Raw genomic sequence first — 23,704 nt, 5'->3', positions numbered from 1 at the left:
GCCCACTCCAAGAGTTAAAGGTCCGTACAAGCAACTCTATTGGTCGTTCGTACAGATTTTTAACTCTTGGAGCCAAATTGCGGCACCAGGATTTTAAAAGTGTGTACAAGCAACTCTATCGGCCGCTGGCAGGGGGCTCGTCTGCCATCAACCAATGGCAGAGGAGCTCCCTGCCGGCGACCAATAGAGTCGCTTGTACAGACCTTTAACTCTTGGAGCGGGGAGACCAATGGTCTCCCCAGGCCAAGTTCCACATCAGGAGTTAAAGGGCCATGCAACCAACTCTATTGGTCGCCTGTAGGGGACCTGCAAGGGACAAATAGAGCCTTTCTTATGACCCTTTAACTCCTGACGGTGAACCTACGGATTTCCGCTTCCATTAACCCCTGTGATAATGCGTAGATAACGGGAGCGCAAATCCGTATGTTCGCCGAGTTAAAGACCTTTAACCCTGGTAGAGGGGAGACAGGCCAATCAACCAATTAGTTGATGCCAGAGGAGGCCCCAGCAGGCGACCAATAGACTCACTCGCACGGCCCTTTAACTCCTGACGGCGCAACTTGACGGTTCCAAGAGTTTAAGCGACTCTATTGGTCGTTCGTACGGACCTTTAACTCTTGGAGGGGCAGTGGTCTCTCCCGACCAAGTTGTGGCACCAGGATTTTAAAAGTCTGTACGAGCAACTCTATTGGTCGCCAGCATGGGGCTCGTCTGCCATCAAGCAATGAAGTACAGGTGTGCACGAATATATTCGCCCGAACCGAACACAGGAACGGGCAATTATTCATGGAATACGAAGATTTTTTCCCCCACAAAGACGAACACGAAGAGCTGGCCGGCGCCCAAGTCTAGTTTTTAACCTAGAGGACATTTTTGGTTAACATTTAACTTTTGGAAAACATTTCTCCGTTTTGGGTTAAAGTTATGGATTTTTTTTTTTTCTGAAATATACACATAAGCCTCATAAAATACAGTGATACAGCTATTGGTTTTTTTATTTATTCATTCCATCATAATACAACGCTAGGTTTATTCTTCGTTGTATTGCTTTATGCTTCCTCATGGGGTTTTCATCAAAAGTTATAAAAACCAGCATGCATTACACTTGTTTGCTGACCCAGTAGAGTTTTGACATTATTACTCTATACTGAGTTCCTGTTTTTATGTACCAAAGTATGATTGTTTTCCCAAGTGTTTCTAAATTTTGAACTTTTTTAAGAAGACCTCTTAAAATAATTGAGCGTCTGCAGCATTGGGATTGGTGGGATTCTTTATTGCATTTGAAGTAGATTTTTAGATTTTCTTGTTATTCCTGATAAAGTATTGAGGGTAATTAAACAGATAATTAAATATTTTTGGCGTATGTAGTGCATTCATGCTTTAATTGTTTTTAGATTCCTAGGGAATTGTACTTTGATGTTTTAATTTTACTATATACATTTTACTATATATCCATATTTTAATTTTTTTCCCACGTGTCCAAGATAGTTAAGGATAGAGTGACATATTCATGTGGGCCCCAAATACCGGCACTTGAGAGGTATGCACACCTGTTATATAGAGAAAATATGCGTATCATTGAAGAGGTTTGTTAAAGGCTTAGTACTTTCCCTGTGTCTCTTGAGGTATATCAGTCACTGAGAGTCTTAAGGGATAAAACAGGATTATGTGCCTGCAGTGTCCAGCTGTAAAGTTGAATTAGATATCTACCCAAAATAGCAAAACATGTTCCACACAAGGTTTTCATTTCTACAAACGTTTCAGGGTCAATTAATATTGTCCGATTAATCTAAAATAATCTTTTTGAAAAGATTAAAAAATATGTTTTACCTTGTTGTTACAAAAAAATAATAATAATAATAATAATGTTTTACTTTTTTTATTTGATGCTTGATGACGGCATTTTCCAATGTGGAGGTTCTTTAGTGGCAGTAGTACCAGGCTTTTAGTACAGCACACAATAGGATGCAGAGATCATTATTTTGGTGGAGTTTCTGGAAGTAAATTAGGGTGCACAGTTGTGTTAGTATATACATGGAATTCACTTCACAATTCTAATAATCAATATGTATAGTTTACAGTAGATTAGAATGATGTGTGGGAACAATAGTAGAAATCTGTCTGTGACGTGAATGAGGAGTGAAACAGAGCAAATTCTATCTATTTCTCTTATTTCTAACATAGAAAACGTTCTGTTTGAACCCGAACACCAGTAACACTCTCTATCCCGCCATGCTGGCTCTTTACGCTCCTTTCTGTCCAACTTAATTCCAAGAGAACAACCTTTAATTGCTCTTTGCCCCTACCACAGTGTCACCACATTATTACCAACTATTAACACAGGGGTGACACTACTATCCTTTGACAGGTAATATTTTGCACATCTATCTGCAGGTGGAGGAAACCTAATCCTGACATGCTATTATTAGCATGAATATATTGGTAGTACACTGAAGCTGTGGTGCAAAGGCACACTTGACATTAAAGAGGAGTCATGCACCGTAGAGCTTAATTTGGAGCCAAGCTGCCTCTATTAGTGTGCTTGGCTGCTATAGACTAAAGTCTTTTTTTAATTAAAGGTGCTCGTAGTGGGGTTCCTGCAACATGCACAGGCTTCTTACAGTTGATTTTGTCCAAGTGCCCAGTCCCACCAAATATAAGCCCAGTTCCTTTTATATGTTTAGAGAGTAATTTATGCACCCATTTATTACACATCTCATTGTTTAAAGAACATATTTTAATTATCTTAGTGTCAAATAACACACCATACTGTACATATGTGACATTCTTTTATTTTGTAATAACTTGAATGTAGCTGGTTAATTAATGTAGCTGTAAAATAACAGTGCTCAGCAATCTACTACACACCCTTCAATCACTTGGGAGGGTTGAAGATGAAATATGTGTTATCTCTAATAATGACTAAATTATGTTGACTCATTTGCGTATTCATTTTAGTTGTTGCTGGCTTGCATTTCTGTTTTTTTCTAACACCATTTGTTTTTACTGCTTTCAGGAAAATAAAAGCCATTAGGCAAATGTGACCTGAGTTTCCAATTTACAAGTCAAGCCAAAGAAGCCAGGAAAACACACAAATACAAAATATGGATGGTTTAATTGAACAGAACAGTGTGCTTATGCATAATAAAATCACAGAGACTGGGAAAAGAAATGGCTTAATCAATACTAGAAATTTAATGGCGGAAAATAAAGATGGGATGGTGTCTGTTTACCCAGCTCCTCAGTATCAGAGTCACATTGTTGGAAGTATTTCGCCCCAGACTGGCTTAGACAACATTAAAAGTGACCCTGTTCAGCAACTCTTGGATCCTAATATGCTTCAACAGACTGTGGAATCTCACTACCGTCCCAATATAATTCTATATTCTGAGAATGTTTTGCATTCCTGGGGTGAAAATGTCAGTGCTGAGTGCTGTGAAACCACTTTCATTGAAGACAGGTCACCGACTAAAGACAGTCTTGACTACCCCGACAGCAAGTTCATTGATCTGTCATCTGAAGATATCAAAATACACACTCTTTCATATGATGTGGAAGAAGAGGAAGATTTCCAGGAATTAGAGGTTAGCATTGAAATAATCTTACCAAACTGATATAGTATGACTAGTGAATAGTATTTCAAAGCAAACTCATACTTTTGGAAAAATGTTCTGTATTATAATGTTTGTATTGTATTCCTTTTTGATAACTTTCCCTTCTGTGTTGAGTTTTCTTAAACACTTAACATAATATAACTTAAGGACTGTGGACTTGAGGTCCAAGAGCTGGAGAGCAGTGGGGCTTTCTGTAACATATAACACTGAGCTAATAAGGGACACTTCCCTAAGGCTCTCTCCTGTCTTAACATGCAAGTGCATCCAGGAGTAGGGTGCAAGAAACAACGTTTCTCAAAGCCCCTATGAGCTATAGTGTCAACCTTGTTGGACAGCAGGACATTGCCCATAAATCAGGAATGTTTGTCTAAAGCATGTTTGAGTCTGTCATTGCTACTGTAAGAATGTTTCTTTCATTAAATCTGAAATATGTGCATATGTACCAACCCAGAATACCCAGAATACTTTGCATTCTTTTATGGTGCAGAGGGCTTTGTGAATGCACACAGCTCACTTGATCTTATGGACCTAAAAATCATGTAAGCATATGTTATATATACACATATGTCTTAGTGATTTAGCTGGCATAACAAGTAGATAGAATAGAGGAAACAAAAGGTGAGAAGGACCCTGCTCAAATGGTTTACAATCAGGGGGTGGGCGTGGTTTACATAAGAGGTAAAATGCAAATATTTGAGGTGGAGAAGCCACACAACTGTATTCCATCGTAAACATTGAATAAATATTACTATACTTATTATATTATGTACTTATTGGCACCCTGCAACACAATGCTAGGAAAGGTGAGGCAATGACAGGTAAGAGGAGGTGATTTAACCCGTTACTTGAAAGGCCTCCCGGAAAAAGTAGTTCTTGGGAGATTTTTTTTTTGAAGAAGAACTGGAGATGAGGAGAGAGAAATTAGAGCAGGAGAGAGGTGAAGATGATCAAATTAATGGAGGGGCCATATAGTTGTGTATTTGGAGATATGTGAGGAAATATGGGTTGGGAAACCACTATGAAGAGTCTTGTAGGGGAGAATCAGCATTAGGTACCAGGCTAAGATGGCTTTACAGTCCATACATGTATTTTTCAGCAATTTCAAAAGGTATTTTTTAGATTACATTTAGCTGGAGGAAAAAACAAGAATTTCTAAATATATATACTTATATATATTCATACAGGGGGCATGGCATACACAGGCATTTTTAATAATACATTTATTATGATCTCATATTTTTTATGTGGTCACATTCTGACTTGTATCTGTATATAATAAATAATATAAATAATATAAAAATACATAATTTCATTTGTTTGTTTTTTTCCAGACAGATAAGTCCTCTCATGGGTGGTTTAAGGGGTTCCATTGTTATAAGATAAGGAATTTATCATAAAATTGCATTTTTCTATTTCAGATTTAATATGTTGATTGCTACATTAATTGTATTGGAGTATTATTTTTGGTTACATAAAATTGCATTATAAAAACAAAAGTATTGATATATATTTTTAATAGCACTTTCATCTAAATTCAGTGTGATTAAAAATGGTTACTTTCACAGCATTGCTAAGTGAGTAATACTTTGCTGTGAACTGTATCCAAAAATGAATGATTGTAAGTAAACCTTCAGGGAATCTGTGGATTAGAACTTTTTTTTTTTTTGCTGGCAGATGTTAGAGAGAGAATAATACTCATTCTATTGTAATTTCTTGAAATGTGTCTTTTATCCTTTGGTGCTAATAAACACCTCCCAAAAGTGTTCCTGTCATGAGGGAAATCCATTGGGCAAGTTATTACATTGTACTGAGAAATGAAAAGTCTTTGCCACGTCTAAGTAATAAATTACCACGTCTAAATAATTACCCATTTAAAGAACTTTCAAGTGTCCCTTCCCCAGGGCACCCAAGTGTATGTAATATCACTCACAGGCCCACTCACAAAAGGTTAGAAGTGACATTAGATCATGCATCATTAAATCATAGGGCATCACCCTTGAAATGTCCCATCTCCACCTCTTTATCTTAAGCGCAGCTCCCAGTTTAGGCATTATACTTTAGGGTTTCCAACAGTCTTGATAGTGTCATGGCAGCTAATAGCCAGGACGTTGCAAATATCCCAGGAGAGTTAAGATTGTTGGCAGCTATTATATACTGCATGAATCTGTAGAATGTGTTATTGATACATCTAAATAACCAACCTATGTTGAGCTTATATTTTAGGCTCTGAGGAATTATTGCCAAAGAATATGGAAAATATTGGAAATAAAGAAGATTATCTCCATACACATTCAAAGAACACATCCCTTAAAACTGTAGTTTATTTAAATTTAATGACCGCAAATGCATTATCTGTGAATTATAGAATACAATATCAAGTAAATCAATTTTACTTGTAAAGTCAAGATCACTGAATCTAGTTTGCAGAATGAATTCACATTTTATTTCTTAGTTACATATTTTATTACATTTTTATGTGTCTTATTTCCCATAGGACCAATTTCCTAGATGCTCTTTTAGCAACCCATTGTATACCTTGTCCAAGCTCAGTATTGTATGGTTACACAGAATACAACAAAATTACTAAATAACTAAACTATTCAGTTTTTTAGAGTTGTGTACTTTGTTAGAGTTGTGGCATTAGTCAGTTTTATGGTGGTTTATTACATACAGTAGAAGAAGAAATACTAACATTATCATAGGTCTGTTTAGTGATTGGAAAGATATAGGCACCAAGACCAAGCCCATCTGGCACACCGGGCAAATTCCTGGTGGGCAGCTGGCCGACAGCACCAAATACACTACATGAGCATAAAAACATAGAGTGCCGCTGTGGATATCGAACTGTCGGCTGCCCTTAACTCGTCAGGCAGCTGGTGGCCTTAAAGTGCCAGGGCTGTGCCATCATTGCAGCTCTAGACCTGGTAGACTCAGATGGGGGTTGAATATTTCACATCCCCAACTTTACTCTGCATTAGGAGCCAATCTTACCTCCATAGTTCATGTGCAAAAGGTTCTTGGAACTGATCTTACAAACTGTAACAATATTTAGGCTTACCCTGTACTAGAAGGTGGTCACAGAAATGCATATTTCCACTTTAGTGGATAATCCAGGGAGGCAACTGAAAGAAGGATTTATAAATAGAATAAAACAGATTGTGTAAAATAAGGTGCTTCATTACATCTATATATATTTGAATTTTAGTAGACATGTCCACCTTAAGAATAAGAAGAACAACTCATGACTGTTGATATTACAACACAATCCTATTTCTAAATTGTTTGAAATGAAAGAAAGAAAGAAATAAAACTGTCAGCGTGACTGACTGTCACTCAAACTGTCAGCCTAATGATTTGATTATGTAACATATGTTCCTAGATGTTTTTTTATAAACATCTGTTCTGTGGTTCTAATTTCATTTTTAAGTAAACTTAGTTCCTATACAATAAGCCCGTCAAACTGACAGATCATTACAAAATTACAAGTTACAAAAGTTTAAATTACCAATATGACATTGAAGTTAAGAATTGCATTTCCCCAAAAGTCTCCTCCCTTTTGAATTACACTTAGTTTGTCAAGATCATTTTTGATTCTTGAATTTCAACCTTCAGTGTAAATGAATGGCAAGAATACAGAAGTATATTATTCTTCTCAAGGGACACTAGCCATCATATGCACTTTAATATTCTAAGTTTTTATGTTGTCTATTTTGCAAATGCTTCGGGAGATTTTGCCGTATCCTCCATTTTCATTTACCTCTTTTCCCAGCCCCTGCCTAAATGCTGTAGGGGACATTTGGGGAATGCTGCAGACAAGGCTGGCCCCGCTAGACACCAGGGAGTCTGGGGGTGCATTGGTAAGTCTGGGGGTGGCATATCTAGGGAGCAGAGTGGTATTTCTAGGGGGCAGAGTGGCATTACTAGGCAGCATAAAGCATATCATGGGAGGGGGCCAGAGTGGCATATCAGAGGACCAGAGGGGAATATCTATGTATTTGTCAGCAGGGGGGACCATAGGGGTCCATGGCCCCCCCTACTTCATGCTGTGCCCCACTGTGTGCCCCCCCAATTGAAACGCTGGGGTCTTTTTTGCAGCCGCGAGGCAGCACTGATTGACGCGGAGGAGAGAGAGGGGCGCCAAGTGGTCGCTCAGGAATAAGTTTTCAACAACCGCTCGGCGACCCCTCACTCTCCTCCGCAAGACCTCTGTCATATTCTGGCGCTCAGTAGTGAAGCAGCGCGCACCGCGACAGAGCAGCGAGATGGTGAGAAAAGGGGGGAGCAGGGTAGATAGTGAGAAAGGAGGGTAATAAGAATATTGAAATAAAGAGTCAGAATGAGCAAGAGAATGAATTAACTTTTCTCTTCAGGGAAGCCTACCACTGACATAAACATCAAAACTTCCATCTCGCCCACTTACAATGCTTATCTCGACCTACATTAACATCATTCACTACCACGCAGTCCTCACCTCCTGTTTCTGACTCTTATCCACCTAAATTGTAAGTTCCTGCGGGAACAGGACCCTCTATTCCACTTGCATCTGTATGTCAAGCATGTCCAAAGTCCGGCCCCAGGGTCAATTGCGGCCCGCGTTCCGGACTGATAAGCCCCCACAGATAAGTTGCCCAAATCTAGATCCGTTTTTTTTTATATTAAAGGCAGAGTGATTTAACACCTTTTTAGATTTGTCATCCAAATCACAAAATGAAAAGTATGCTGTTTTCAATAAACTTTGCATAAAATAGTTAATTTGCATTTAATTTTAATGGTTCAAAGAATGTCAGGCAAAATGGTCGACCCTTGCACATGCTCACTTCATCAAATCTGGCACTCTTTGAAAAAAGTTTGGACATGCCTGCTGTATGTCAATTGCTGTATTTTACTTGTCGTTGTCTGTAACATTTTCATCTTTGTACAGTGCTGCGGAATCTGTGCTTTATAAATAATATAATTATATATATATATATATATACTGTATATATATACACACACACACACATACATATATATATATATATATATATATAGTGTATATGTAGTTTTAGAATTGGCCCCCCTGCTTTGGTCCACGTGCCCCCCCTAAACATGAAAGCTGGAGACGCCACTGCAAGTGTTTAGCCTTTTGTTCATGTTTTTTGTTCTGTTGCCCTCCTTGATTTTACTGTTCATGGACGCTTAATAAATCCACTTTTGTACATTTACGGATATCCCCATGTGATTTGTTGGTGTCGGCTGGTACAACTATTTGTTTTTGTGTTACAATTTGGGACCTGGACCAGGTCTTTTGGTGCTGCAGCACCCAGCCATGTATCAATTATTTGAAATTACATGGGATTGTAGCCTCTCCATTTGTCTCTTTCACCTTTACAAGTAACATGTCCCACAGTGCCACCTTTGCCCCCACCATCTCTACCCCTAAACAGCCTGCCTGTGCCACCTCTGCTCCTAAACAGCCTGTCTCTGCCACCTCTTCCCCCTAAATGCCCTGCGCGTTTCATTTCCGCTCACAAACAATTGTACATTAATTCATCATTCACCCATTCAAAATATCTCGTGGGGCTAATGTGTGTAAAATATATGTAATTCCTGAGATTCGGTAATATTTCAGTCCCTTAGCGTTTTTAAAGTGGTGGTTCACCAAAATGAAATTTTAAAAGCTTTTGAATATACCTTGGTATTGTCACGTACAAGTAGTTTAGGAGACACCGTGGTCAGGTAGGACTCCAGGACAGAACAGGTCAAACAAGCCGAGGTCAGGTTTCCGGAGAGCAGGATGGTCATATAACGGAGCCGAGGTCAGGATTCAGGAAAACAGGATAAACGTAAACGTAGCCGAGGTCAGGAATCAGGAAATGAACGAAGTCAGACAAGCCGGGATCATACACAGGAATACGGAATCAGAAAACGCTATCTGGGGACTAGCACAAGGCATAGACAACCAACAGAAGGCAAAGTCAGACAGAACTGAGGAGGTTTAAATAGGAACCGCAGAGGAAGTTCAAATCTCCCGCCAAACCTCATGACGTCACCTCCAATGTCCGGGAATCGCCACCATGATGAGTGTGGCGCAATCTCCCCTCATAAATGCCTGCAGTTTGGGAGTTCACCGCGCGAGTACCAAAACCGGACGCCGTGTTCCAGGAGGTCTGCCTCTCCTGCGCGGCAATCCTGCAGATGACGGCGGAAGCCGTGCGTTGGAGGGGGGTCTCCCTCTCCTCCATGGCGGCTCCGGTGTCCGTGCGTTGGAGGGGGGTCTCCCTCTCCTCCGTGGCGGCTCCGGTGCCCGTGCGTTGGAGGGGGGTCTCCCTCTCGTCCGTGGCGGCTCCGGTGTCCGTGCATTGGAGGGGGGTCTCCCTCTCCTGCGTGGCGGCTCCGGTGTCCGTGCATTGGAGGGGGGTCTCCCTCTCCTCCGTGTCGGCAACGTGGGAGCCAGGGGCGGGTAAGTAACAGGTATGTACGGTATAATGAATACAAATAATTATTGCATTCAGATAATTATTATGATAAAAGTAAGTATTATTTCTATCTTACACCAAGCATTTTTTCATGTCCCTGGGGTATACTGAATTTATACTTTTTTTTTTTACAACAATGTAAGTATTTATTTGGGTTTCTTTCAGTAGGTAGATAATTGTTCTATTAAAAGTTTTGCGTAAAACCCTTTTTAAACCAATACTATTTTGTCCGTTACAGGGTTGAGGATAAAAGTTATCCAGATCAGAAAAAAACAGAAAATAATAAATTGGCTCCTTAATGCCTGAGGTGGGAAAATATGATCTGTTAGAAGTTTGACTTGCTCCTAAATATGTGGGATAGTTTGATAATCAATGAAATGTAGTTTAAAAAAAATACAAGTAGAAATGTTACATATGTATATAGTGCTAGCCAAACAGCTAGCAAATGTGTAGAAATGTTAATGCCAAGCACGCATTGGAGTGCTGAGTAGTCCCCCACCTGCAGGAGATGTACTTAAAGCAGTCAATCATTGCGGTGAAATGTTGTTACACTGCAGCTTCCCCTAAGGGTGAGTCATTTATTTTATTTTTTAACTATAGTTAATGCATATTAAAAAATAATTTAATATGCATCTTTTTGAGGATCCTGCCCGGGACACTAGACTGTTCCTACAACAGACGTTATAATTGCAAATAAAGCTACGTGCGATTTATAGCGCTTATCCTTTCAGATAAACTCTCTTTAGACTGGTGCTTGACCCATGGATGGAAACACTCTTGAAAGCTTAACTCTGTGATATATTCTGCTTGGCCAAATTAAAGCAATCACATTTTTGCAAAATTCACTTCAATCAGTCTCTTTACTCTGCGTTTTATGTTCCTAAAACATAGATAGGGCAAAAGGACCAACTCAGCGGTAATTTCATTGCTTTGAAAGTCTGTGAACCAAACTCCAGTGCCAGTGTCAGCTATCTTTATGATGTCTAGCAAGTAATAGCTTAAAACATAAAACAAGTTTCTACATTCTAGAAATATATAAAATGAATATCAATGCATCACCCACCCCGTTTCCTATATAATTTGAATGGAATATAAGATTTAATACAACATTATATTGTTGTTTATAACAAATAGCTTATAAGTATCAACAGTGTCAGCAGAATATTATGTATTCATTAACTCCACAGAACATGAGTATCAAACTCAAGGACCACAACACAGTAACTGATTAAAATCACTTGTGTGCAAAATTACCAAAATCCTGATCTGTTTTCAGCCCTCAAGGCCTGTGTCGGGATACCCCTGCCATAGACAAAAGAGAAATTGTTACACAACAAAGTTATTCCAACTACATGAGTGTTTGCACATCCAGTGTTTATTTATGGTCACCGGAGTGTCTTATAATTGCTTATTGTGCCAGATACCATATAATAATTATTACCAGGACAGATAAACTGTGTTGGGCAAGGACAGAGCCTTCCTGTTAAACACAAATTAACTGTTTATTTGCCTTCATCAACTAGAGGCAAAGAACCAAGTAGCTCTAAATTCGTGAAATCCCTTAATCCTAAAGATTACAGGTCTGGGTACAATTTTAATCGCTCTTGGGTTGCCTGTACCAAAGTAAAACCATTAACTCTTTCTCAGCAAAAGCTTAACAGATATCACCACAGCCAATCCCTTACGAAAAATTACTGCAGTTTTTTCTGAAGTAATACTGCAGTTTTTTGGACATGAAAAAACTGCAATACTGCACTTTTACTGCAGCATTACTGCACTTTTACTGCAGTATTACTGCACTTTTACTGCAGTAGTACTGCACATTTACTGCATTTTTTTTTTATATTGCAAACCTACAGTTGTACTTCAAAGTACTGTAGCTTTATTGCATTTGTACTTCCATACAAAAATAACTGCAGTACAACTGCAGTACAGTGAAGTACAAATGCAGTAAAACTGCAGTAAATGTGCAGTAATACTGCAGTAAAAGTGCAGTATTGCAGTTTTTTCATGTCCAAAAAACTGCAGTATTACTTCAGAAAAAGTGCAGTATTTTTTTTGTAAGGGACTGTGCCAATAACTACTGTCCATACCAGGGTGGGTAAGTGATTAAGTGAAGGATTTTAGCTACAGGTAAGGTAAATGTATGCAGCAATGTATGCCCCACTGGGCCAATGATTGCCTACAGTGCCCTGACCAAGCAGGGTTTAGCAGTCATGCCCTGCCTCTGCATGAGATTTGAGAGAGGACTGCTTTTTATCATGCATTTATTTAATCTTATAAGGATTGTAATGTAGAAGCAGTACCCTGACATTTGTTCTGTCATCACACTTACAGATCTTTTATTACTATTGTTTTCAGAAGGATCAAAACATGTCACTTCTAACTACTGTTTTCTCTTAATTTACCCTTATGATATTGCATAGATATAGCATTTTTTAAATAATCTAATCGTGTGGATGCATAAATCCATAGCCATGTGACCTTTGGCTGCAGGGTTCTTTCTTTAAAGGGACACTACCACCATCATATACACCTTAATTATTGTTTCCTGCCACTTACAGATGCATGGAGGGATTCAGCAGATTGTGTCACAGTGACATAATTGTAGCTTCAGAAAGACTACTATCCCTCTTCAGAGATAATAAAATAATCAAATGACGGTGATTGCATGACACAGACTATTCCACACATATACTGGAAAGTTATATCCTACTAAACAAAGATAAGAAGCAAAAAACATCAAGTCTGGATAAAGCAAAAACACTGAAAGGTCATCATCACAAAAAGCATAAATTATTAAAGGATGCAATGGTAATCTCACTCAGTTGTTGTCTCCATGCATTAACAGAAATAGCTGCTGAAAGCCTTGTCCAAAGACCACAATGCAAAACTAATACAAAACTAGCATGGTACATCTGAAAAGTCCTCTCTGATATTCGCTGGCCATGTTTTTAAATATGATTTCAAGGGACGGTCATATTATCATGAGCCTCCGATCCTTTATGTGTCATGGAGTAGGGTTTTTATCCTATGATGCTTTAGTCAGCTTTCCAAAATCATTTAGGTATGTCAATGGCTCTCTGAGCATCATGGGACATTTGGTTTTACAACACCTGAAAAGCTACCAGTGGCCGACACGTGTCTATACATATCCCCATAAAAAACTGAAATATTTCATTTGATTCTAGTTACTTCTTGAGAGTTGCTGGCAGGTAAAAAAAATATTGTTAAAATTTAGATGTGGATCATGTGGTGATAGCATTCTTATCAAACCCCTTCTTTTATCTAACTTATTATCTATCTTGAGACACCGGTGATTTAGTGCTGTTGTCTTTAGTTACTATCAGTTGGCGTAGAGAGGTTCTCCTTTGCTTGTAAAATGTAGATGTATATTGAGGTCCGGTCCTAGAACTATGGGTGCTGGCCACAACGAAACAGAGATCTGTGCTCTTCTAAGACATTTAACCCTCACTTGCTCCTTTGGCATGCAGTGCTGTTGCAAAAACAATGCCTTAATCCTCTGTGCCCAACATGAGAAGTCTTCCATGGAGGCAACACTGAGGAGAAATTATAATCACAAACTGACAGTAACATGGAAGGTGTTTAATTAATTTCAGAGAAGAGACATTGTTTTACAAGGAAATCCAGCCCAGAACAGGAGTGGATGATTTCTGATTGACTTCCACTTAAAATTTAGATTTTACTGGTGTTTTTGTTTTGTTTGCTTTAGAATGTATCAGTTTTATGATTTCAGTAACATTGTAAGACAGCACTACTTGGGACCAAAAAAAAGATGACAGAAGGTTGGGGAAAACCTACAGTTTAGCATTTTGTAAACCTCAAAGGGTCCAATAAGTTCATATACCAATGTGAAGAGAGTAACCTCTGACAAAAACAATTCACCAAACCATCAATCATTTCAAAACAGCAGTTTACACTGTAAGCAAAATACTTATGTGAGGTTCAGGGAAGCAACAGAACAAAACGTGACATGGGTGCTTATTTGGAAGAATACACCATACGAGAGAAGACACTTATTGTCATCTGAAAAGGCTCACATCATGAAGAAACTAGAGATTTTAGTCCTCAATCTATAAACTACAGAATCTTTGTTTTTTTTTGAAGAACAAAAACGATGACTCTCTTGAAAACACCAAATACATTACAAATTTATGTATAGCTTCATGGGAAGTGTTTTTTTTTTTGGCAGACTTAACCCTATCCATCCTACGAAAATGGGGATAGATGAAAGATAGGGACACTCTGTGCCTCCCATAGGGTTATTTATTCCCCTTCAACTGATCATGAATGAGAGGGTGTAGGTTGGCACTATGCTCCCAGGTCATCAGTCCATTATCTCTCTGGCTCAGCACACATTGGGTTGGGGAAGAGGGTAACTTGCTTGGTGGTTAATTTGCGGTCCATAGGTTTAACAATTGTGTGGGGATAAGCAAGATCTGTGTCATCAGACTCAAATCGTTCATGCTTACACACTAGACCAGAAGTAAGAGCCACTTCACAACTCTCACTCAGGTGAAATTGTTGGTCCATACATATAGCAGGCAGTTGGCTGCAACATTTTTAAGATAGAGACTCCTGCTTTCATCTGCACAATTACACTTATGAAGCAACCTCTGACCAGTATATAATACACTAACAACTTCACTTAAAATCAGAAGATATATTGGGGTCAAGATACTGAAAGCATCTTGCCATCAATTTACTGCACACCCCTAGCTTTCACAGGTTTAACTTTGATATGCTTTGTGATCTTTATGTTGATGTTTGCTGAATCCATATTGCACTGTTCATGGGTATAGTTAATCAACGCATAATCTCCTGATTTAAAAAATGTTTTGTTCCTCTATACCGTAATAAAAACAACAGATTGCCTTTTGTTCTTGCCAAACCAGTGTGTTTTAGAAACTTTGCTGAGAACGAATAAAAAGCAGATGCTTCAAGTTCACAAAGGATTTAAATACATTGGCAGAGAACAGTATAATCATTTCTATTTATTCTTTAGCCAATATATTTTTGAGTATATAGCAAGGGTTATACTCTGGACCATAGTGTCCTCTTGTATTTGCGCTAGCTCCTGCACTATTGCTTTGCTCATAATGATCATTACAAGCGCAAAAAGCCATTAGCAGTCTAAGTGTAAGATATATCACTCAGTTGTAGGCTGTAGAATCACAAGACATGCAACATGTAGTCATTATGGGGGGAAAAACTACTACTCGTGTTTTTGAAGTTTACATACAATGAACCTGAGAGGAGGAGTAAAAAAGCAGTTCTAATGAATTTCAAGATATATGTGATACCCACTGACTAGAGGATATTCTTATCCACTATGAGGTTTATGGCTGTAGAGTCCTTCAGTAGGCCATGTTTGTTGACATGCAATATAAATTAAGTTACTGCATGTAGCTAGGGTCATAAGATTTGCTTGAGCAACTTCTCTTTAGACTTTACGAAGTCATTCAAGGGCAAAATTTAACTGATGCTTTATCAGTAATGCCCATGTTTTGCAATATTGTGTAGCCATTACACTGTCTACTTTTGCTTTGTGTATGGCTGTTTATTGGTATTGAAACAAGAACACGTATCTTGTTATGTAACACTAAACCCCATACTCTGCTTCCTGTCATGACCATTTGCCACTTTACTTGGATCTGAATACTGTAAATACTAGATGCTATTTTATCTGAGAGTCTTCTGTGGTCACTAAAACCCATGACCTACGCACCTTGTTGAATTGTAAAAGGCCACAGCACTTTTCATTAAACATATACTATGACAGAATAGTAAATCTCAAACCCGAACTCATCCCAATATTCCGGTTATCCCAAGAGGTAAGTATAAACTAAGGATACTCCTTAAAGGGAATTCTGAACCTATTCTGCAAACTTGTGTCAATAAGGGACGCTGCTTCCCCATCCCTATAGCTTTCTGAGCCTTAACCCCTTTTTCCTTCTTAAAGCCCCGGGGATAGAGGAGCATTCATACTTGTAGCAGCATGATGCTTCTCCTTATCTTCCTGCTTAAGATGTGCCCCCAGGGGTCTCCCAAAGCATATGTACACCAGTCATTCTGCAGTCTCCAATAACCTCACCTGCTCCTTATGCTTCCCAAACCATCCGTTCCCACTTTCCGAGACTGTGCCTCAGCAGAGTTAACCAGCTCCACTGTTGCAACTGCAGTGTTGATGCAGCCACTTAAACCAACCCCAGCTTGTTCCGCACTACCATAACTGTCCCCTGCTACTACCTTGGTAAGGGATGCCATTATACTTACTTTTTAATAAAAGAAGCAATAGAGTACCAGATAGGGGGTTTCTTATATAATATAGACACAAACCCACCTCAACATCCAGGGCCACCAATCTGAAGCAGGCCCTTGGGACCCATAAGTGAACTCTTGGACTTTCCTCAGGCACGATCATGTCGCCTCTCTGCCTATGCTTTCTCATTGGAACCTAATCCCAGTAATTGATAGTCTAGCCTACTATAGTCTAGGTTTCCTGGGCTCTGTACCCTTTCACATTCAGAAATTCAGCTCTTCTTCTAATCATATTTTATGAAAAGAAATCCACCTTCAGCTAAGACACAGTTGATGTAACCATTGTTATGCCAAGATGATTCATATTATTGGACTCATTAAATTATGCACAGTGGGGACAACAGGGACACCAAATGTACAGTATATACATTACAAATGTATACACTTTTCATGGAATTGGTGCTGTGCAGAGCTTAGATATAAAAATAATGTTCAAGATTCTACGTACTTAGAAAACCTTGTTTATATATACAAAAATTCCACTTTATAATAATCAATAATGCTACATATCTTAGTATATGATGCCCTAAATGGCAACAAGTAATGGGTCGACATCCCTAAGTAATTATTGAGTGTTTTAACTACACCTATTGGTAACAGGTGTATAAAATTAAGCACATAAGCATGTTATCTCCATAGACAAATATTAGCAGTATAATGGGCCATACTGAAGAGCTCAGTGACAGAATCAGTGACATAGTCAATGGTATATTTGGATTGGGTGCTGCCCCATGCCTGAGCCAGTACAGTACCCACTCCACAGTCTGCATCCTGAATGCACAATGTGCCATGTGTTAAAAGTGCGCAACACCATTTATTTAAGTCTGTGAGGGCTGTGCTGAGCCGGATCAAAGATCTCCCCTTTAGCATATCTTTATCAAGGTGAACACAAGGTGAACACAAAAGCTATGGAAGAACATTGAGTTCACCCTTGTGTACCGCGGCCCTTAATCAAATCTGTGTATATAATTTTTTTGGTGACCTTTTGACCTACTGAGTAGGTAAAATGAAATTGTCTAAAAAGAATAAAAGTCAAATAATTGTTAGGGATGTAGAACACATACCCAGCAAACGCATTGAGCTCCTATAAAAAAAAGAACATCGGGGAAGGAAACTGGGCAGAGTATTTTGAATAATTGTTTCCTGATTTAATTTCAGATATTTTCTAGAAACATATTTGGAAGTAATATGGCTGATCTGTTTTATTATTTTGCATGATAAGGCTGGATTTTCTATGTTGCTTCTTTTTCTCCACTCGTTAATTTTTTTTATCATATATAAATAGATTTAACAAATTCTTTTAATTTTGTCTGTGTATTAACTGCTTAGAATTGCATACTGGGATATGCAGAGTTCTAAAAATATACTATTCTCACGAGGAATTTGAAATATTAAGTATGACGTCTTCCACTGCAGTAGTAGAAGAACATCTGTAGAACTGATGGCAGCTTGAACTCGGTGCCCAAGCTCTCTAGGATAATGCTAAGCAAGCACTCTGTGGCACAGCTTTGTTAAGTGCTGACACTGAAGGCATTATTTCCTTCTTATTCTAATACACATTTACCACTCCATTGTACTGAATAATTTAAGTTAAGATTAGCATTTACGTAGCCCCTGCGTTTGTCCATCGTCATATTTCTTAACATGTATGCAATATTCAAGCACACAGATGATAATTGCATAAAGGTTTGTGCATCATAAACTGATGATAATGCAGTTGTGTTGGAATATTGCTTTTCACTTGGTATATAATGATTTGGAGCCCTTATAGAAAACTTATATAAGAATTTTGTTTGACTTTGATGCTCATATACCGTATTGGCTCGGATATAGGCCGCCCCCGGATATAAGCCGCACCCTAAAAGTTTGGTGCTTTTTTAAAGAAAAAGTTTTTTTCTTTAAAAAAGCACCAAAAAAACATGCTGCCACTCTGCCCCCCCGAGATATGCTGTCACTGTCCTCCCTCCCCGAGATATGCTACCACTGTCCTCCTCCCTGCCCGAGATATGCTGCCACTGTCCCCCTCCCCGAGATATGCTGCCACTGTCCCCCTCCCCGAGATATGCTGCCACTGTCCTCCTCCCTGCCCGAGATATGTTACCACTGTCCTCCTCCCTGCCCGAGATATGCTGCCACTGTCCTCCCTCCCCGAGATATGCTGCCACTGTCCTCCCTCCCCGAGATATGCTACCACTGTCCTCCTCCCTGCCCGAAATATGCTACCACTGTCCTCCTCACTTACCGGAGCAGACTCCCGGGTGTCTTGCGGGGCCGGCGGGGGACATCTACGCAATACGCGTATACAACTTCCGGTGCCGGCACTGGATGTGCCGGCACCGGAAGTTGTATACGCGTATTGCGTAGATGTCCCCGGCCGGCCCCGCAAGACACCCAGGAGTCTACTCCGGTAAGTCGGGGGGGGGGGGCAGACGGTCCGCACGATGCACTTAACAACCTACAGTGCCGGCACCCCCCCCCCGTGGGAAGTGCTGGCAGGGGAGGCTGTCTGAGTGTATCGGGGATTAGGATGCAGGTCCCCTGCACCGCTGCGGGGGATCTGTATCCAAACCCCGCTGCCTGCCCGGCGCCCGGGACTGCATGTCCCGGGCGTCGGGCGCTAGACCCCGAATATAGGCTGCACCCCCACTTTAAAAACTTAAAGTGGGGGAAAAAAGTGTGGCCTATATTCAAGCCAATACGGTATATATATATATAGTACAGAGTCCCAAGTTACAGAGATCAGTACTAAAAGGGTATTATACTCCCAGAACAACGTATAGCATTTGAAATGCTCAAATAAAGGGCTCCACAATAAAACTTGTTATCTTTGTGTAATGTCCCATATAAATAATGGCTATGAAAGTACTTAGTAAAAGTAAGTACTTTAATATGCATTCAATATATCCTTAAAAAATTTTCTTGTTCTCCTAAGGTGCACTGCCCCATTCACAGTCAAAATTTTGCACCAGATTTCAATCACTGGAAGGGAATCAAATCAATTGGATTAAAATCAATGGGAGCATTTCTTGCGCGTGCACACAGGGGCTCTTATTAAGCGATCATTATCATTCTTAGAATTCATCGCACAAGTGCATTTTGTCTGCTGTGACCTTTACAAACAGTAAATGCTGATATTTGTAATCCAGTAATGATGGGAGATAGTCTCATATGCCTTCCTTTGTCAAGGCAGCCCTTTATATTTCACAACTTGTTGTTTGTCTTTTATACAGAGTGACTATTCAAGTGACACAGAGAGTGAAGACAACTTCCTAATGATGCCACCAAGGGACCACCTTGGCCTAAGTGTATTTTCCATGCTGTGCTGTTTCTGGCCTTTGGGGATTGCAGCTTTCTATTTGTCACATGAGGTAAGCTTAAATCTGGTGACAACCGTTAACACATTTCAGTCAAGGTTCTAAATAATGAACCTCAACATTTTTTGACATTTATAAAATCTTCCTCTCGCTGTTTCTCATTAGATTGTCAGAACTAGATTTTTTGCAATGGGAGTAAAGTTCTGACGAGCTCATGAATAATGCATGTACTGAAATTAAATTTATATGGGTCATTTATGAGAATTTTTTTTAAGAATAACCTGGTGGCCACTTGCCTAAAAATAACATTTGCTTAACAGAGTCAGTTGAACCAATTTTAGTATTTCTATATATAAAATGTATTTATAAATGTTGTTATTTATGCATTAATGTGTGTGTTATTTAAGTTATATAATACTTTTGTAAAAGTATTTAAAAGATGTTGCTGGATTTAGGAGTGCAAAGGTTTCTGGAAAATTGATTAAAAGATGTGCAATCTATGCTGCTACCAAGTAAATATCAAATAACAATGATATGGCGTTTATTATTAAAATCATGTTTTTAGCATTTTCATTTCCTATAGTATCATTTATACCAATTTAGTAAAGTATTCAGTGTTTAAGTATACAATAGGTGAGTGACATGCTTAAGCCACTGGGTGACAATGCCCCTGCCCCTCCTTGTGCTTCCCTCTGCTTGCGGAATCAGATGTGATATCTGTACTGGGTATGACCATGCCCTAGACACCAAAATCCTTAGATACTTTTGGATCTCTCGTCTCACCTGTGTCCGCTCCCTTGTTCAGGCTTCTCTCTGCTGACTCAGAGCGCTTCCTGTCTGTTGTTCTGGCTTCCCCAGAGCCTGACCAGAAAAGTGCTCTGGGGAAGCCTGAACAATGGACCAGAATCGCTTTGGAATCACGGTGAAAAGCCCGAACAATGGAGCGGATAACATGGAGTAGCCGAAAAGGAGGTGGAGAAAGGATCTACTGGCCACAGGAGAGGTCAGACACCTCTTTCCTGTCACCCTTCGTGAGTATCCCTTATATGAATTTCCTTTATCTGAAAAAAAATTTGGCTTTCGGAACATTTCAGATAATGGATTTTTTGGATATATATATATATATATTTGAGGACATACACTACCTTTCAAATGTTTGGGGTCACCTATCTGTTTTCAAGGAAAACAAGGACATTTCTAGCTGTGCTAACATAATTTCAAAAGGATTTTCTAATGATCGACTTTTAAACTTAAATTAGTATTAGCGAACACAATGTGCCAGTGCTGATAGAGGACTTCTGTACACATATAAAGATATTCCATTAAAAATCGGCTGTTTCCAGCTACAATAGTCATTTACAACATTAACATTGTCTACACTGTATTTCAGATCCTTTTAATGTAATTTTAATGGATACAAATTGCTTTTATTTCAAAAACAAGGAAACGGGCAAGTAACCCCAAATGTTTGAACGGTAGTATAAATCTGTTCTTCCGATATGACATAAAGAATGCCCTCTTTTCTTCATGCTTAGGAAAGCACTTTATTTGTGCCGTTGACTTTATTTATATCTAATTATTCAGGTGTGAAAGTACTGCCACTCTCTCTTATCTCTAAATGTCACATAATTCAAATGTTTAAATTTTTTGCTGAATAATCATATTTCAGATTCACTGTTACTTATATTGTGGTATGTATTACTGGGAGAATAATGAAAATGTACATATTTATTCAACATCACAATCATGTGTTTAAATGGAAATTTACTAAAATTATAGTAAAATAATAAGAACATTTGACATTTAAACATCATATTCATATTCACTAAATTGTGTGCAAAAAAATGAAAAAAGAAATACACCTGTAGACACAAAATAGACTTGGACCGGCCCACACACTGAAACAGGAATACAGCAGGTTTGTGTCACAATGTTATCTCACCTAGTGGTGCGTGCTTCCAACAGGAAAGAAGGCTCCTATCAAGGTAGGTGGCTAAGTGTGTATATGTTTGTGTGTTAGCATGAGTGTGTATGTATGTGTAAGCATGAGTGTGTATGTATGTGTAAGCATGAATGTGTAAGTGTGTTAGCATGAGTGTAAGCATCATCGTTAGTATGAATGTATATGTGTAAGTGTGTGTTAGCATGAGTCATAAGTCAGTTTGTATGTATAAGTGTGTATGTTAGCATGAGTGTGTGTGTTTGCAAACTTTTGTATGTGAAAGTGTGTATGTTAGCATGAGTGTGTACATGTGTGTGTAAAAATGTATGCCAGTGCATATGTTAGTTACCAAGGAGGGGGGTCAAAAGAGCTGATGGGGCCACCTGGGTTTAGCTGCCAGAAGGTGCCAGTCCGCTTTCATAGGTATATAGTGCATGCTACCACACGTTGTGTTATTAAACTACAGTTTGTAATACTGTAATTGTTAATATAGTGTGTAAGCACTGCTATGTTTCTCAAGTATCCCTTTGAGACTCATATTGTCTATTTGTATGGAATAAAATGTACTACCCTTACACTGCACCTTGTCTTCTTTGTTGCTTTGCGTCTTTCAGTTGTATTACTTAGCATTAGCTACGCTTGAGCTTTCCATTTGTGTATCCTTTAACATTTGAACTTAATACAACTTTGTGTATTTTTATAACTATTGTAAAAATGTTTATTACTAATGTTTATTATAATTGTTTATTACTTGGTTTATTTGGTTGATCCATGCGCTGTACATTGACTGAAAAACAGGTGTCGACACTTTGCTTAATACATACATGCATTAGTATTCGCGTACTTGTGTTTGAATGTGGCAACATATGATTGTTGTCATGATGTCATGTGAACGTCTACTTTTGAGGACTTTCTCACAAAACGCAGTGGAGTTTAGAAAGGATGCCATGTATTTATCGCCTATACTTTTCAGTTTTGTTTTGTACTGATTAAGATTGATATGCATTACTCTATTTTTATCTGTTATGGACTGTGTTGTATTGGCCTCATAAATATATTTAAACTATTTTGAATGTGCAGATTGTTTTTGCTTGTTTTAACTAGACTTGTGCATTCGTATTCAGGCAAGGTGGGTGTGTTTTCGTTGTTCAGCCCGAATACCGAACATGCGAACATGACGGCGGCAAAAAAGGGCTGTGCGAACGACTCTATTGGTCGCCTGCAGGGGCCTCCTCTGACATCAACCAATTGGTTGATGCTAGAGGAGGCCCCTGCCGGCGACTAATAAAGTAATTCTTATGGCCCTTTAACACCTGAAGGCGAACCTACGGATTTCTGCTCCCATTAACCCCTGCGTTGCTGTGTAGATAACGGGAGCAGGAATCCGTAGGTTCGCCGTCAGGAGTTAAAGACCTTTAACTCTTGGAGCGAGGAGACAGGCCAAGTTCTCCGTCAGGAGTTAAAGGGCCGTGCAAGCGACCAACTGGTTAATGCCAGAGGAGGCGACCAATAGACTCACTCCCGGCCAAGTTGCAGCACCAGGATTTTAAAAGTCTGTATGAGCGACTCTATTGTTTGCCAGCAGGGGGCTTGTCTGTCATCAACCAATGAAGTACAGGTGCACTTCATTGGTTGATGGCAGAGGAGCCCCCTGCCAGCCACCAATAGAGTTGCTCGTACGGACATTTAAAATCCTGGCGCCAAAGCTGCTGCATAGTGCGTACTGTGTTAACCCCGTATTAACCCCTTCTACAAAAACGCAGAAAAAAATGAACATGAAGAATGTACACGAATATTCGCCTGAACTGAACAGAAAAAACAGGTGAATATTCGTGGAATATGAAGATTTTTTCCCTCCCGAAGACAAACACGAAGAGTCTAGTTTTAACTGCTCATTCAGGACCACAAGTGCATTCTTGTAAAATAAATATTTGGGAACAGATGAAAAATAAGAATGAATCTTTGCTTTGTAGCAAGAACGGACACATAACAGCATGACGTCAGTTTTTCCATCATCTTCTGTGTAATTTGAGC

At 39.2% G+C, this 23,704-nt stretch overlaps 1 protein-coding gene across 1 annotated transcript in view; it reads left to right on the top strand.

Annotated features, from left to right (window-relative positions):
• Positions 1-3,104: 3,104 nt before the first annotated feature.
• The window catches only part of LOC149303314 (synapse differentiation-inducing gene protein 1), a 36,759-nt gene continuing 16,159 nt past the window's right edge, over positions 3,105-23,704 (top strand). The window contains exons 1-2 of the mRNA XM_089481657.1: positions 3,105-3,584; positions 19,645-19,782. Coding sequence (XP_089337783.1) covers positions 3,105-3,584; positions 19,645-19,782 — 618 coding nt within the window. The remainder of the gene's footprint in view (positions 3,585-19,644; positions 19,783-23,704) is intronic.

The sequence above is a fragment of the Sceloporus occidentalis genome, unplaced genomic scaffold (genome assembly GCF_023333645.1).
Source record: "Sceloporus occidentalis isolate IW3139 unplaced genomic scaffold, rSceOcc1.0.p SCAF_15, whole genome shotgun sequence".
NCBI classification, from domain to species: Eukaryota; Metazoa; Chordata; class Lepidosauria; order Squamata; family Phrynosomatidae; genus Sceloporus; species Sceloporus occidentalis.
The sequence above is the reverse complement of the archived record's forward strand: the minus strand, read 5'-3'. Positions and strand labels throughout refer to the sequence as shown.